The sequence below is a fragment of the Leptodactylus fuscus genome, chromosome 7, assembly GCF_031893055.1.
Source record: "Leptodactylus fuscus isolate aLepFus1 chromosome 7, aLepFus1.hap2, whole genome shotgun sequence".
NCBI lineage: Eukaryota > Metazoa > Chordata > Amphibia > Anura > Leptodactylidae > Leptodactylus > Leptodactylus fuscus.
Genome location: NC_134271.1, coordinates 5109334 through 5126895, shown reverse-complemented (window position 1 = coordinate 5126895; position 17562 = coordinate 5109334). Strand labels below are relative to the sequence as shown.

Below are 17562 nucleotides of genomic sequence, written 5' to 3'. Positions count from 1 at the left end.
ACTGTGTGTATTATCCCTATAGTGTGACATCACTGTGTGTATTATCCTGTACTGTGACATCACTGTGTGTATTATCTCTGTACTGTGACATCACTGTGTGTATTATCTCTGTACTGTGACATCACTGTGTGTATTATCTCTGTACTGTGACGTCACTGCGTGTACAGTCTCTGTACTGTGACGTCACTGCGTGTACTGTCTCTGTACTGTGACGTCACTGCGTGTACTGTCTCTGTACTGTGACGTCACTGTGTGTACTATCTCTTTAAATATGACACATTCCCTTTAGGGATCATTCCTAATACCTTGAGCAGTGACTGTAACCCTTTCCATCCCCTTATATACACTATAATACAATCTCATCCTCTCCACACTCGGCCGCCATCTTGCTCCTCCTCACACGCACGGACTACAGTTACCAGAATGCTTACCATCACGTGATCTCATGCTATAACGTCACTTCCGCTCGGTGGTTTCCTGCTAGTGAACCCAGCTGGAGACAAGATGGCGGTGTCCGGGGAACCTGTCAGGCTGGAGAGAGGTGAGATTGGAGGAGGGGGCGCTGTGCGGGGCAGGGAGGGGGAGGTGCACGCTCGGGCCTCGGCCATAGACATCACTATGGTGATCGGCGATGGGCGGGTGGTGTGAGGGGAGATCACAGCTGTCACCGGGCAGGTTATCTACGGCAGGTCGGTGCCCTGAGGCCGGGCTGTGCTGGAGCAATGGAGAGGGGAACCTGAAATGTTACTGAGGAGGAGCAGCTGCCACCTGTCAGGGAGGAGGAGTCACTAACGCCTGTCACCTGTCATGGAGGAGGAGCCAATAACCCCTGTCATGGAGGAGGAGTCACTAACCCTGATACTTGTCAGGGAGGAGGAGTCACTAACCCTGATACCTGTCAGGGAGGAGGAGTCACTAACCCTGATACTTGTCAGGGAGGAGGAGTCACTAACCCTGATACCTGTCAGGGAGGAGGAGTCACTAACCCTGATACCTGTCAGGGAGGAGGAGTCACTAACCCTGATACCTGTCATGGAGAAGGAGTCACTAACCCTGATACTTGTCAGGGAGGAGGAGTCACTAACCCTGATACCTGTCAGGGAGGAGGAGTCACTAACCCTGATACCTGTCAGGGAGGAGGAGTCACTAACCCTGATACCTGTCAGGGAGGAGGAGTCACTAACCCTGATACCTGTCAGGGAGGAGGAGTCACTAACCCTGATACCTGTCAGGGAGGAGGAGTCACTAACCCTGATACCTGTCAGGGAGGAGGAGTCACTAACCCTGATACCTGTCAGGGAGGAGGAGTCACTAACCCTGATACCTGTCAGGGAGGAGGAGTCACTAACCCTGATACCTGTCAGGGAGGAGGAGTCACTAACCCTGATACCTGTCAGGGAGGAGGAGTCACTAACCCTGATACCTGTCAGGGAGGAGGAGTCACTAACCCTGATACCTGTCAGGGAGGAGGAGTCACTAACCCTGATACTTGTCAGGGAGGAGGAGTCACTAACCCTGATACCTGTCAGGGAGGAGGAGTCACTAACCCTGATACCTGTCAGGGAGGAGGAGTCACTAACCCTGATACCTGTCATGGAGAAGGAGTCACTAACCCTGATACTTGTCAGGGAGGAGGAGTCACTAACCCTGATACCTGTCAGGGAGGAGGAGTCACTAACCCTGATACCTGTCAGGGAGGAGGAGTCACTAACCCTGATACCTGTCAGGGAGGAGGAGTCACTAACCCTGATACCTGTCAGGGAGGAGGAGTCACTAACCCTGATACCTGTCAGGGAGGAGGAGTCACTAACCCTGATACCTGTCAGGGAGGAGGAGTCACTAACCCTGATACCTGTCAGGGAGGAGGAGTCACTAACCCTGATACCTGTCAGGGAGGAGGAGTCACTAACCCTGATACTTGTCAGGGAGGAGGAGTCACTAACCCTGATACCTGTCAGGGAGGAGGAGTCACTAACCCTGATACCTGTCAGGGAGGAGGAGTCACTAACCCTGATACCTGTCAGGGAGGAGGAGTCAATTACCCTGATACCTGTCAGGGAGGAGGAGTCAATTACCCTGATACCTGTCAGGGAGGAGGAGTCACTAACCCTGATACCTGTCAGGGAGGAGTCAATTACCCTGATACCTGTCAGGGAGGAGGAGTCACTAACCCCTGTCACCTGTCAGGGAGGAGGAGTCACTAACCCTGATACCTGTCAGGGAGGAGGAGTCACTAACCCTGATACCTGTCAGGGAGGAGGAGTCACTAACCCTGATACCTGTCATGGAGAAGGAGTCACTAACCCTGATACCTGTCAGGGAGGAGGAGTCACTAACCCCTGACACCTGCCGCTGATGTCATGGGGTTCGGTCAGGGCGTGGCCTTGTTTCGTGGCTTCAGTGGAGATTCAGATGCAGTGAGTGAATGACGAATCCCATCCACACATTGCAGAACAATGTACGCAGCAGAGACGCTGTGATCTCCAGAGTCATTGTGGTTTTGGAAATTGCAGCAGGTCAATTCTACCTACAGAAACGCCGGCGGTTTCTGGGGCAATACGGAGGCTCAGTGGTTAGCACTGCAGCTTTACAGCGCTGGAGTCCTGGGCTCAAATCCTGCCAGGAACAACATCTGCAAGGAGTTTGTATGTTCTCCCCGAGTTTGCCTGAATTTCCTACCATTCTACAAAGACATACTGATCGGGAAAATCCCTGATCCCTGTATGGGGGGAAAAACAAAGAACCGCCGGCGCTTTCCCTATAGATGGAAGCAGAAAGGCCGCAGAGGAAACTTCAACAGACTTATGAAAAGCGCCACGGGGAAAGTTTTTGCTGCGGCCTCTGCGTGCTCCTATACCGGTGAACGGGCGCTGATCGGCATGAACTCTGCCAGCTCGGTATATCGGCTGCTGAGAATAGAGGAGCGGTCCTGGGCGGCATCTCCCACCAATCTGATATTCCTGACTCTCCTAGCAGATCGCACTGCGCTTATTTCCACATTCCCTTCTGCGGACTTTCTTCCCTTATTATACAGAACCCGCCGGCGTTTCCATGGGTCCGATTCACACGCTGCATGCTCCAGGTAGGTCGGTGTTATTTTAGATTGCCGTTTTCCAGCTGCAGATTTTCTCTGTCCTGTGGAGGGATTAGCCAGGATTAGACATTCACTTTGCAAGGCCGGGGCTGCACGGGACGGGAACGCTGCAATCGTGGCATTTTACAGTCCAAGTAAAATGGATAGGATTCTAGCGAATCCCATGCCCATCGAGCGGTGAAAACAGAGGTGCAGACACGCCGCAATTTCCAAAGCAGGCGGTTACCTACGGAAATGCCGGCGGTTTTCCCATAGATATAATTGAAACCGAAACTCCGCGGAGGAAAACTCTGCAAATTTTCAGTCTAAGGGGACATTCACATGACGTAACGCGGCGTTGATTCTGACACGTCAACTCATGTCAGAATCAGCGCTGCAAAACAGAATCCCGTTGACTTCAATGGATTCCGTTTAGGGTGTAACACATGGAAATGAATGGGTTAAAAAGCCTCCCATTGATTTCAATGTGTAGCGCACATAAGACGGAACCCACTGAAGTCAATGGGATTCGGTTTTGCAGCGCTGATTCTGACACGAGTTGATGTGTCAGACTCAATGTCGCGTTACATCGTGTGAATGCCCCCTAGAGTGCTACGGGAAGAACCGCGATGCCGCCATGGTTTTTCCTGCACTGCTTTTTTGCTGCGGGACATCCCGTGGAGCCTAAAACAGTGAAACGCTGCATTTTCATAACATGCCGTCCACATTGCAGAAATGCCGCTTTTGTTTCGGATTTTGTTGCATTTTTGAGCCATCGTCACGAGTGGGGTAACAGAAGGGAAACATCTGCAAGGCTTCCTTTATATTTTCTATTCCTTTTTAATTCTCTTCTGCCTTTGACTAAAAAATAAAAAAAATAAAGCAAAACCTGCAACAACAACAAAAAAAAAAAAGCTGCTTTTCTGCAATGTGGGGTGTGAGCCTTAAAGGGAATGTCCTGGAAAACAGAGCCCGGGGAAGGTGGAAAAAAAAAAAAACATACTCTCCTGTCCCATCGCTCAGGTCTGTTCTCTGTTCCACCAGTCGTCCTGGCCGGATATAACGAGAGGATTGTGGACATGGCTCACAAATGTCACCTGTGACCTCCTGGATCCTTTCCTTAGGCCACAGAAGCTGCTGATTGGCCTCAGTGGTCACGTGTGGTGGGAAAAAGCTGCCGGATCTTGCAGCGATGGGGGACACCTTCCCCGATTTCTGGGCAAAAAAAAGTCTGTACGGGGCAACACGGTGGCTCAGTGGTTAGCACTGCAGCCCTGGAGACCTGGGTTCGAATCCCACCAGGAACAACCACTGCAAGAAGTTTGTATGTTCTCCCTGTGTTTTCCTGGATTTCCTCCCATTCTACAGATGGGGTTCACAATCTACATAAAAAGTTTGTAAATTTTGGACAAACCCTTTAAAGAAGTAGGAACTGGTGACAATGTTTGGTGTAATTTGGGGTGTTCATGGGATGAAGAATTCGCCCTAATTTCTATCTGGGAGCCTTTTATATGTGATTTTTCCGTCTATGGACATTGCATATTCCTGCAGATGACCGGTGAGATTGTGCCCCAGTGATGCCGATCAGTGACCCGTGCGCCCTGATTACGATCAGGCCTTTCCCTCGGACCAGTCCTCAGACTTTAGTGGCTGATCCTAAAGAGATTTAATCCCTGACAATCCCTTTAAGTGGGTTTTACAGGATTTGTTTTAGAATAGGCCATCAATATCTGATGGAGGGGCGTTATCGAGCCCCCGCACCGATCAGCTGGTCAGTACTGTACAGTATACGGCTCCGTACATTGTATAATGGCCTCTGTACAGTATACGGCTCCGTACATTGTATAATGGCCTCTGTACAGTATACGGCTCCGTACATTGTATAATGGCCTCTGTACAGTATACGGCTCCGTACATTGTATAGCTCAGATCTAATAGTTCGGCTGTCCGCCTCTTTTTCCAGCTCCATGTTGGGGAGACCCTACTAGGAACCTCTAAATCACTAGATGGGGGGTCCTGAGCGCTTATTGATCAGGGAGCCGTAGTGCACATATATGAGTCCGGTGCTCCATGTGTCCTATAACAGTGAGCGGAGCCCCGGGGACACATGGGATGTACTGGTCCCTACAAACAGGAGATTTGGGGACCCCTGTTCTTGTAGTCTTTGAAAAGCATACCAATCCTAATACTGATGGGGTCGCTGGGCCAGTTTTGCATTGTGTCCCTTTAAAAGCTTTCCTTGCGTTGGCGCCGTTTGGGTCCTGTCACTGCATAATAGCAATACCTGGATGTGTGCGGCTGCGGTGCCCCGCACAATGGTGTATACATCAGACTACAGTCCCTGCACAATGGTGTATACATCAGACTACAGTCCCCGCACGGTGGCATCACCTGGATGTGTGCGGCTGCGGTGCCCCGCACAATGGTGTATACATCAGACTACAGTCCCTGCACAATGGTGTATACGTCAGACTCCAGTCCCCGCACAGTGGCATCACCTGGATGTGTCTGGCTGCGGTGCCCCGCACAATGGTGTATACATCAGACTACAGTCCCTGCACAATGGTGTATACGTCAGACTACAGTCCCTGCACAATGGTGTATACATCAGACTACAGTCCCCGCACGGTGGCATCACCTGGATGTGTGCGGCTGCGGTGCCCTGCACAATGGTGTATACATCAGACTACAGTCCCTGCACAATGGTGTATACGTCAGACTACAGTCCCTGCACAATGGTGTATACATCAGACTACAGTCCCCGCACGGTGGCATCACCTGGATGTGTGCGGCTGCGGTGCCCTGCACAATGGTGTATACATCAGACTACAGTCCCTGCACAATGGTGTATACGTCAGACTACAGTCCCTGCACAATGGTGTATACATCAGACTACAGTCCCCGCACGGTGGCATCACCTGGATGTGTGCGGCTGCGGTGCCCTGCACAATGGTGTATACATCAGACTACAGTCCCTGCACAATGGTGTATACATCAGACTACAGTCCCTGCACAATGGTGTATACGTCAGACTACAGTCCCTGCACAATGGTGTATACATCAGACTACAGTCCCTGCACAATGGTGTATACATCAGACTACAGTCCCTGCACAATGGTGTATACATCAGACTACAGTCCCCGCACGGTGGCATCACCTGGATGTGTGCGGCTGCGGTGCCCTGCACAATGGTGTATACATCAGACTACAGTCCCTGCACAATGGTGTATACGTCAGACTACAGTCCCTGCACAATGGTGTATACGTCAGACTACAGTCCCTGCACAATGGTGTATACATCAGACTACAGTCCCCGCACGGTGGCATCACCTGGATGTGTGCGGCTGCGGTGCCCTGCACAATGGTGTATACATCAGACTACAGTCCCTGCACAATGGTGTATACGTCAGACTACAGTCCCTGCACAATGGTGTATACATCAGACTACAGTCCCTGCACAATGGTGTATACATCAGACTACAGTCCCTGCACAATGGTGTATACATCAGACTACAGTCCCCGCACGGTGGCATCACCTGGATGTGTGCGGCTGCGGTGCCCTGCACAATGGTGTATACATCAGACTACAGTCCCTGCACGGTGGCATCACCTGGATGGGTCCCTCCCCCTCCCTATTCCTGTGATCATTGGACCCTGCGGTGTATCGGCCATCACGTTACAAGACGAGGATATCTCTATAATTTAGTAATAATGTCTTTTTCTTCCTCAGATATCTCAAGGGCCATTGAGCTGCTGGAGAAGCTGCAGAGGAGCGGAGAAGTCCCGCCACACAAACTCCACGCGTTGCAGAGAGTCCTGCAGAGTGATTTCTGTACTGCCGTGAGAGAGGTGAGATCTCAAGACGTCTTTAAGTGGTCGCTCAGGTGTAGAAATACAAACAGCGCCCCTTCTGTCCACAGGCTGTGTCAGTGCTGTCACATTCATCAGTCACATAGTGCAGCAGCAGCTCAGCCCCATCCAAGTGAATGGGGCTGAGCCGCAATACGAAGCAGAGTCCCTACAATATGTGCAGCGCTGTGCTTGGTATTCAGTAGGATACTGCAGCCCTCTATCATAGGCCGTGTCCTGGGGGTCAGACCCCCCCACCATTCACATACTGATGACCTATCCTAAGCTTATACCTGGTATTACAGCTCAGGCCTGTTCTCTTATGGCTCAGCCCCATAAGCTGTAATAGCAGGCACAGCCTCTTCAGTCAGCTGATCAGTGAGGGTGCCAAAAATCAGACCCCAGCAGACCTGATACTGACGGGTTACCCTAAGACTGTCAGTTTAATGTTATTGGGGTCACCGGCGAGCCCTCTATTGCTAAAAGGTTCTTTCTTCCAGGTCTATGAACACGTGTATGAGACCGTAGACATCAACAGCAGCCCCGAAGTGAGAGCCAACGCCACCGCCAAGGTAAGAGAGACGCCGCCGTTGTAGAGGAGTCTGATTCCTCCATGAACCCCTTAAAGGGGATAACGTTGAGATTGCTGGGGGGCGAACCACTCGCCTAAGTGATGCGGAAACTTCCGTCCCCCTTTCCAAATAGAGCGATAGTCAGGTAGCCAAAGTTCATTGCTCTCTCACTGAATGTAATGAAGAGATAGTCACAGCTCCATTAACAAATCTGTCTTAGGCTAGGTTCACACTGCTGTTATCTATTGTCCGTTGCTCTTATCTGTCACAGGATGAGAGCGACGGAGATGAAATGGCAGCCCTGGTCCTCATTTAGTCGGGGTATACGGGGCCGCTGCGTCTATATACCAATGCTAAGACCATTAGCTGTAATACCGTTACATGTCCACTAGGTGGCAGTATGGTACCTGGTTATCCTCTCTCTGTATATCCATTGGTTATAGATCATGTGATTGTTTGTCTAGGAGAGAAGAGACTTTACAGACACGTCTATTTAACCCTTTAGATGGCAGACCTCTTTAGTTTGACGTTTAAGCGGCCTCGGTAAATTCCTCTTGCAGCGACATCGCTTTGTTTCTGGCGTAGTCGGTGTCACTTCGGTCTCGTCTGCGGCGATTCATGCGAAGGTTTCCACTTTTCTAGGCCACAGTCGCTGCTTTTGCCGCCAGCGAAGGACATTCTCACCCTCGGGTTGTCGAACTCCCCAAAACAGAAGAAGGACTTGGATTCAACATAATGGGAGGAAAAGAGCAAAACTCCCCCATCTATATTTCCCGTATTATACCTGGTGGGATAGCGGATAGGCACGGAGGCCTGAAGCGCGGAGACCAGCTGCTGTCTGTCAATGGAGTGGTGAGGAATCGGATTATCATCTTAATGTAAATCGCAGTAAGGCTGAGTGCGCACGCCGAGGGGGGACGGATTTCATCACTGGCTCGTCTCCTATTGACTTTAATGGGGTTTCTCTTCCGCTCCTTTCTGATGCTATTGGACCAGAACGGTTCGGATCATTAGACCCCCATCGGGAGACACTCGGCCTGCGCACCCCGTCGTGTACATGAAGCCTAAGGATGATTGCACAAGTATATCGGTGTTTAAAGGGATCCTATCACTGCATACCCTTTTTTTCTGACTAACACGTAGGAATAGCCTTAAGAAAGTCTATTCTTCTCCTACCTTTAGATGTCTTCTCCGTGCCGCCATTCGGTAGAAATCCAGGTTTTCTTCAGTATGCAAATGAGTTGTCTTGCAGCACTGGGGGCGGTCCTCAGCGCTCAAACAGCACTGGGGGCGTCCCCAATACTGCGAGGCAACTCTCCAGCGCCGCCTCCATCTTCTTCTCCCTGTGTCGTCTTCCATTCTGGGTTTCAATCTTCTAGGCCTCGGGCAGAGCGACAGCTAACTGTGTAAGCGGCCATTTTCTTGTGGCCCAGGCATGCGCAGTTATCTGTGCAGGAACTTGTGCCATTGCAGCTTTAAAGGGATTCTACCATTAAACTACTTTTTTTTCTAATTACCACGTCGGAGTAGCCTTAAGTAAAGCTATTCGTCTCCTACCTTTAGACGTGGTCTCCGCCGCTCCGTTCTGTAGAAATACCGGTTTTAACCGGGATGCAAATGAGCTCTCCGCAGCAATGAGGGCGGGCCCCAGCGCTGAAAGGCCAATGAGCGCGTCCCCATTGCTACCCGAGAGCTCTTTCCTGCGCCACCTCCTTCTTCTGCAGCAACTCCGCCTCTTCTGGCTCCTCTTGCTCTTGTAGTTCTATACAGGAGCATAGAGAGGCCACCCCAAAATGGCCGGCTGGCGGCCATTTTTGGGTAGCCGCTCTTGCAGTTCAATACAGGAGCTGGCCGGCGGCCATTTTGGGGTGGCCTCTCTATGCTCCTGTATAGAATTACAAGAGCAAGAGGAGCCAGAAGAGGCGGAGTTGCTGCAGAAGAAGGAGGCGGCGCAGGAAAGAGCTCTGGGCCGCAATGGGGACGCGCTCATCGGTGTTTCAGCGCTGGGGCCCGCCCTCATTGCTGCGGAGAGCTCATTTGCATCCCGGTTAAAACCGGTATTTCTACGGAACGGCGCGGAGGAGACCACGTCTAAAGGTAGGAGACGAATAGCCTTTCTTAAGGCTATTCCGACGTGTTCATTAGAAAAAAAGTAGTTTAATGGTAGAATCCCTTTAAGATATTCAGCTTGTAGCATTTTCTCAGCGCGGTTCGTTGACTCTGAGTCCGATGCTATGGTCACATACAGCAGACGTGGTGCAGGGATTTCTGCAGCGGTCTCATGCATAAGATTGGGATTTATGCTGGTAAATCGATGGCCGATCTTGTTTTGCCGGAATACCCCTTTAATATAACTCTAGCGCTGTATTGTGTGGCCTATCTTGTATTATTTTGTCTCCCGCACAGAGCGTGGAAGGCGAACATCACGAGAAAGCTGTCGAGCTCCTGAAAGCCGCCCAAGGCAAGGTAAAGCTGGTGGTCCGATACACCCCGCGCGTCCTGGAAGAGATGGAGTCCCGCTTCGAAAAAATGAGATCGGCAAAACGCCGGCAGCAAAACTAGGGGCGAGCCAGACACAAACTGTTCTGTATCACTGTAGAAGAAACGACGTTCCCCTGAGAACTCCAGACACGGCGCACGTTCTAGATTCAGAGCCGCAGCAGCCGGGAATCCAGAACCCTACAGATGCTACACGAAGGTTCTCACGTTTACAGGGCAGTTTTTTAATTACCCTCATTTTTTTAAAGTCAAACAACGTAAAAAACAACAACAAAAAAAAAGGCGTTTTTAATATGGTGATGTAAGTAGACATTTGTAAACTTGGTGTTTTCCTAATGTATTCTGCAACCAATCCTGTTCGGGGAGGGGGCACGTGAGGGGCTAGTGGGTGCCAAAACGGAGGGCGCGCTGTGCTGTTAAAGGGGTTTTGCAGGGACTGTTTATTCCTATGGGTTCTGTTTGGGTCGAACCTCAGGTTTCCCATCTGGTTCCAACCCTGGATTTGCCCTCTCCTCGCTCCCGTGTCTTCACAGCCCCTATAGTACAAGTAACGTCTTGTGAACATGGGAGAGGAAAGGCAGAGACGGAGCGAGTTCTGGTTCCGATCATGAGATCCGCTCGGGAACCCGAAGTGTGATCCAAGTAGAATCCGGGGAAAGCGTCACTGGATATCCCCTACCATACAGGCAGCCATGACAGAGAACATTCCACGGTGATCTCCCGGGGGTTGTAGGTCACACATGTAGAGATCCTTACACACAGGCCCATACATGATCATTACATGTGGTGCTTTCCAGATCCCTGGTTACATGGCCACCTCATTTTTGTGGGGTAAGCCGCTCCCTGCACTGATTCCGGCACGGTTGGTATTTTTCCTCTGGCCCCCACCATTCCTGAGCAATCGGTGCTGTCAGTTTTGCACCCGACATTCTAATTGGACTCTACTGTCAAATGGGCGGTCCTGGGCTGCAACAGATTGGTTTGGGACCGCCCACCTGACAGTGGAGAGCCTGATCAGCATATTGAGTACTGAAACGGCAAACATTTCCAATTGTGCTGGAATTAGTGGAAAGGGGCCAAGAGGGGGGAGGGGGTGACAGGTCCTCATATTACTGATCTGGCCTCAGATTATGAGGTTTCCATGACTGAGGCCCCCGCCAATCAGGAAAATGGGGGTCCGATGTATTAATATATGCCAGAGAGAGCCAAGTGCTGCAAGTGTCTGGTCCTCTTCTGCTGCATAGAAGGCCAGGACAGGGGACCCCCTTATGTAATCGGGGGGCTTCCTGCAGTCGGCCCTTGTGGTGTAGACCTATAGGGCCGCCCCTGTGCCCCTCCCCATATTGTGTAATCTGGTCGTGATCAGAACTTAGAGGAAAGTCTAAGCGTTTCAAAGACACATTGTATTTCTTAGGGGGGTCGAAACCTTGTAGTCCCCGAGCGATTCGGCGCTCCCTGGTCACATGACACGAGCCGTCGTCCTATCATTACAATCTACTTACAGCGTGTGAATGTAGCAGAGCTCGGATTGTACAAAAAGTGTCCTCTGCTCTCCCTGTAGGGGGCGGCACAAGGACATAACATTTAGATTCGCCCCTAGAAAGGATCTTCATCATCCCGTTCTCATCGTTGTTCGCGTTTTGGCCGTGGCTCGGGTACACGCCCTTCTCGACTTAGAAAGCGAGTCTAATAAAAAATTCTTGGAATATTAAAGAAACTATAAAAGTGAATCACAGTCCATCCCGATATTAAAGCAGGTGGAGCAGGAATAAAGGAGGCGCCGGCTCTTGTGCAGGAGGAATACTCTGCAGACTGGGAGCAGGGGATAGATGTTATAAAAGGGAGGTCCAATAGAAGAGCTGCCAATTCTACCCCAGATAGGAAGACGTCATTAGACACGTGATATTTGCATAAAGTGTAATAATCATAGAAGCAGTTCCCCATTCTGGCCAGTAGATGGCGGCCTCGTGTCACGCTGAGTTTTTCACGATCTTTCTATCCACGTTCAACACTCGATACAGAAATTCATCGTTTTATATCAGATATTATATGCAAAGTGTTCATTACTTTATTTGTAAGTCAATCGATTTTTTTCTTTGTTTGAAGCCTCTCTGTAAGTAGAATCAGCCGATCCTGTAAGAATATTCACCAGGGACGCCGCGTGGTCAGTGCTCGTCCCTATATATATACTGTATGTATACTGTGCACCGTTCTACGTTTAGCCTCTCATTGACTTGTATGTATACTTTTGGTTGGATTCTACCCCATTGAACACATTGGGGAAAAGGTATCCTTCCCTCCTGCACCCGTTTTTGGCCTAGAGGGATGATATTACGTTGCACCTTTGGACCCAGGCCCTTTCTTGTGCACCAAACCTGCAGGCCGAAGCAGGGACCCCCAACGTAGATTTCTATTATGGTGCCGGGACGTCCTACAGGTCTAGACCAGTCGTAATACATTTGCCCCAAAATATATATATACACATACATACAGCTCTTTTGTCTGCTGCAGCGGTTGGGAACGTACGGCTCTCCAGCTTTTGCAAAACTACAACTCCCAGCATGCATACTTTCCCTGCTGTTCTTGGAACTCCCATGGAAGTGAATGGAGCATGCTGGGAGTTGTAGTTTCACAGCAACTGGAGAGCCGAAGGTTTTCGACCCCTGGACTACTGCATTAAAGGGATTGTCCATGCCTATTACTGCAATACTACAACTCCCAGCATGCTCCCTTCTGTGGCAGTTCCATGTTGTGGTTTCCCCGCAGTGCCGCAGGTTGCTGATCCTTGTATTAAGGAATACTGAGACCCCGCTTTGAACAGCCCCAAATACAGCAAATGCGTCCATAGCCCCCTTCACCTGCCCTTTTACATGGTATATCCCTTTCCATAGAATAGCAGTTTCGTACAGAGACCTCTGTCCTGCTTTCTGTAACATTGGAGCCTGTAGGTCAGGGGTAAGGAACCTTTGGCTCTCCAGCTGCTGTGAAACTACAACTCCCAGCATGCTCTATTCACTTCCATGGGAGTTCCCAGAACAGCAGAGCGAGTATGCATGCTGGGAGTTGTAGTTTTGCAACAGCTGGAGAGCCGTACGTTCCCTACCCCTGCTGTAGGTCATAGAGCGAGACCCTGGTTTATTTCATAGGTCAATCAATATAAAAATGACTCCTTTTAATAAATGGAAAAATCTCTAGAATAATTGTGATTTTTCTGTCTGGGTGTAATGCCCTTTCATGACCAGAAGGTGGCAGCAGTGTTTCCTTGTACTACTCGGTGCTATTATTTTGCCTTGTGTTCCCGTATAATGATATCACATGTGTTATTGGTATTACAGGAGCGGCAGAATCATTCCATAGGTATTGTTAGGTCACACTATTAACATATCCAATCTCTTCTACAAGTCTTAAAGGGGCGGGCACATCACAGCTGCCTTGGCCATCATCCGGTCGCCTCCAGTCCGGCTTCTGGGACCACAAATGACCTGATTGGATTGGATTTTCATAAGATAGATAGGACAGATCAAGTCTATCAGACAGGGAACGGCCTCTATTTTGGCACACAGAAGGGTCTTGGACACCATGGACGGCCCACATTCATGAGCGAGGTGCAGAAAGGGGGATAGGGTGCACCTATGGGGTAAGAAAAGGGCCTTCTGCCCAATGTGCACCACAATATACCAGAAAACTTGCTGCTTATACATCTCACTTTTTGCTAAATCCGCTCAAAATCTGCAACAAAAAACCCAGCTTTTCTAAACCCTCTGGCCACATCTCGGCCACGTTATTGTACAGCGCCTATAAGTCCTGTTTTTCTCTGCGGCCACCAGTAGGGGGAGCTCTGAGCATACTCTGTGATTATGAAGGTCAATGTATCTGTAGAATCGATGGAGCTCCCTCTAGTGGCAGCTGCAGGCAGGTGGAATTTTATCATTTACTTTTTGTCTTTGGGGGTTCGGAGCTTAAAATAAAAGCCGACAACCCCGTAGCAAACGATCGGTCTTAAACCGAGACAAAGCTTGCAACACTCAGAATATTGGACAGAATTCGGGGAACAGTCGGTCCACATTATGTATTCAGATTCCGGTGCACGACAACCCCGAAGGATCGACACCTTTGATACAAACAATCATTTGTAACTTTTTTGTAAGATTTCTAGATTTCCCTCTAAGCTTTCTGAAGGGGTTTTCTTCGCACGGACCCACAATGTCTTCGGCAGGGGGTGCAGGTTAGTCCCGGTGAATCTTCTGCCTAGTGCTCGAAGGTTGCGTGGTGTGTATATGTGTGTAGCGGAGAGGCCTGTGTTCGTAGTGCCGCCGGTATCTTGGCGCTTCCTATGTAACGTGGGACACGCGGGACGCCGGTTGTTTTTTATTATTTAAGCGGTTTCAGTTCTGCAGATTTATAAATATATTGCATTTTTTGTTGTTGTACGGACACCAATGTGATTGTACGTGTCAGCATTTGTATGTGCTAAACATTAGAATAAATATGTGATCATTGAAGTATCCGTGATTACCGTGTGTTTGTAAGGTTATTCACACACGCACAACATCTCTCCACTCTCTTATTTGTTTCAATGGAGGTCGGAGCTTTTCTTTAGGCAGATTCCGCCTTGCGAAGTCCATTGGAATGAATGTGAGACGTAAAAATCACGATGTGGTCGCCCCTTAGAATGAACAGGAGAGTTAGGAGGTGTTTGATTTTGAGACAACGCACCCTACATGAACCATGATGGCGCATATGCACTGCACCCTATTTCTTAAAGGGACTTATAACGCCATCGTATTCCGCAGCGCGTTACGGATATCGACACTGTCCCAAGCAGGACGCACATGTAATACACAAACCAAGTACAAGATGGTGGCACAGAAGGCCCTGTGCACAAGAGCTTACAATCTGTCAGAGATTATAGACATAACTAGCTCCGTTACAGGGTTGCAAAGGAGAATGTTGCAGCCTGTTTTATAGTAAAAGGGAAGTTACATAGGTTAACCAAGTCTATTATAAACATGGCCAACAAACTCCCCCAGGCGCGATGGCAAAAGAAAATGGAAGTTACCCTTTGAGTGGTGGAAGTTTGTCTCAAATCCTTGCTCAGCCTCATCAGAAAAGATCGGATCCCGATTCGCGATCGGCGGGAAAATGATCGGAAGTCGGATTTTGAAACGTCAAGATCGGCTCAACCCTAAAAGTGACACTTCCCATAGAAAAGCATTGATTAGGGTTGAGCGATTGGGATCGGCTGGAAAATGATCGGAAGTCAGATTTTGAAATCGATCCTGAAATCTCAAGATCGGCTCAACCCTACTGACAAGTCGACTAGTGAAGTCACAAATCAATCTCTGACTACACAATAATCATCCCAGGAGCAAAATATCGTACTTAAAGGGATTGTGCGACATTATATCCCTTGGTCACATGGCCATGCTGCAGCTCAGTCCCATTCAATTTAAGGAGGTGAAGATGTGGCATTGTCATGTGACCAACAGACATGATGTCACTTCCTGAGAAGAACAAAGCAGCCATGTTTTTGGAGTCTTGCAAACCCCTTTAATATTGCAGAACAATTCCCTAGATGACTGACGGACAAGGTCCCTGTCTCGAGGAATCGCCAGTCCTTCTGGAGAATGACCATAACCTGGAGTATAAGTGGAGTCCTGCGAGCAGCTCAGCCCCTCTCATCTTGTGATTTCCCAGGTGACCTGCACACTCCTCTCCTGAAATACTCTGTGCTGCTGGGGACCCTACTCCTTCCAGTATGTAACTCTCTGACTACAGATGAGCAAACTGGTTTGTAATGAATCTTCCATCAATCTCAGGTTCAGCCCAACCTCAAATTTTTTGGCTTTGCAGACCCCAAAGTCTAATAAACAGAGGCCTAGGGAAATGTATATTCCTCTTCTGAAATACTCTGTGCCCCTGTGGATCCTGCTCCTCCCACTATGAAAGACAGACCATGCACATGAGAGATTTTTCTGCAAATAACTGGTATATCAAATCTATTTTAGCAAAATCTGTTAATGTGTGCGAGCTCTACAGACGGAGTCACTGAGCAGGTTTGGGGTGTTGTCCACGTGATCATTGTTTTATTGTGCGAGGAAATCAGGGACATTACAGTTACATTATCACTCAGAGATAAAGCCGCCATTGTCACAAACAAAGGGATGTGGAATTTGCTTATGTTTACAGAGCACTGATAGCGAAAGGGTTAATGAGCCTTATCCCAAATAATCTGGTGGGATAAAGGGCAGAATGGGGTTAGGCTGCTGCACCCATCTCAGCTCCGGGGCCAGAGAGGAGGGTAAGGGGGTCTGATACTCCAAGACTCAGGTCAAGTAAACAAAACAAAAGCCCTGGAGAATCTCAGAGACCCTGCAAGGCAGAAGAGCGGAGACCCCCCTGTCTATAGGAAGGAGAGAAAGAGACCCCTGCACCGGACTATATGGACTCATATCTACATACCCTCATACTATGGGGGGGAACCGGGGAGGGAATACCCAAAAAATACACTAGACACAGATAGATAGATAGATAGATAGATAGATAGATAGATAGATAGATAGATAGATAGATAAATAGATAGGGAGATAGAGAGATAGAGAGATAGATAGATAGATAGATAGATAGATAGATAGATAGATAGATAGATAGATAGATAGATAGATAGATAGATAGATAGGAGATAGATAGATAGATAGATAGATAGGAGATAGATAGATAGATAGATAGATAGATAGATAGATAGATAGATAGATAGGAGATAGATAGATAGGAGATAGATAGATAGGAGATAGATAGATAGATAGATAGATAGATAGATAGATAGATAGATAGATAGGAGATAGATAGATGGGAGATAGATAGATAGATAGATAGATAGATAGATAGATAGATAGATAGATTACATAGTTATTGCAGGCTGCCATATGTTCCCCCTGCTCTGGTTACTGTAGAGGACTAGATGTCGGCCATTCTCCCTGCATGTATATACCGAGCACCTCACTATTGGGGTTCCTAGAGGTCGCCCCTCTGTATTACATGCAGGTATTAGGACACACGGACAGGACAGGGATCCTTTATCTATAACCTCTTTCTAGATCTGTCACTTTTCATGTTTTCCTCTGTATTTTCTTCTGTTTCTGTGTCATTCTCTTATATTTATTGCTTTGGTTTTATCACAAATATTCTATCCGGATAATTCTAGATAAAGGGGAAACCTCCTGATCTTTATCCCAGCGATTCTGACGCCTGTTTGTCCTGGACACAAATGTTTCTTTGCTCTGTTGTTGTCTTTAGATCATCGACCAGCGAAGAAACTCTATAAAAGAACGTTTGGCTTTGATGTGACTGGTTTGTGAGTGACAGCGGCTCCTCACTGCTGCTGGCTGCGAATACTGAGGCTTTCCATAGTATTATCTAGAACATGAAGCCATGATCTGACCATGAAATCCCAACAAGCGGGAACCAGAGCGAAGAAAAAACCAGCGATGAATAGAGACTCCTTACAAATGCAAAATCTGCGTCTTCTCATCATCAGTCTCCTGAGAACGGAGGAATTACTCAATGAGG

General features: G+C 48.7%; 1 protein-coding gene across 1 annotated transcript; it reads left to right on the top strand.

Moving 5' to 3' along the window:
- Positions 1-479: 479 nt before the first annotated feature.
- On the top strand, positions 480-14482 carry LIN7C (lin-7 cell polarity scaffold C). The gene is made up of 5 exons (XM_075280840.1): positions 480-541; positions 6804-6922; positions 7423-7494; positions 8137-8346; positions 9901-14482. The coding sequence occupies exons 1-5, from the start codon at positions 505-507 to the stop codon at positions 10054-10056; spliced, it is 594 nt and encodes a 197-aa protein (XP_075136941.1). The 5' UTR covers positions 480-504; the 3' UTR covers positions 10057-14482.
- The last annotated feature ends 3080 nt before the right edge of the window (positions 14483-17562 follow it).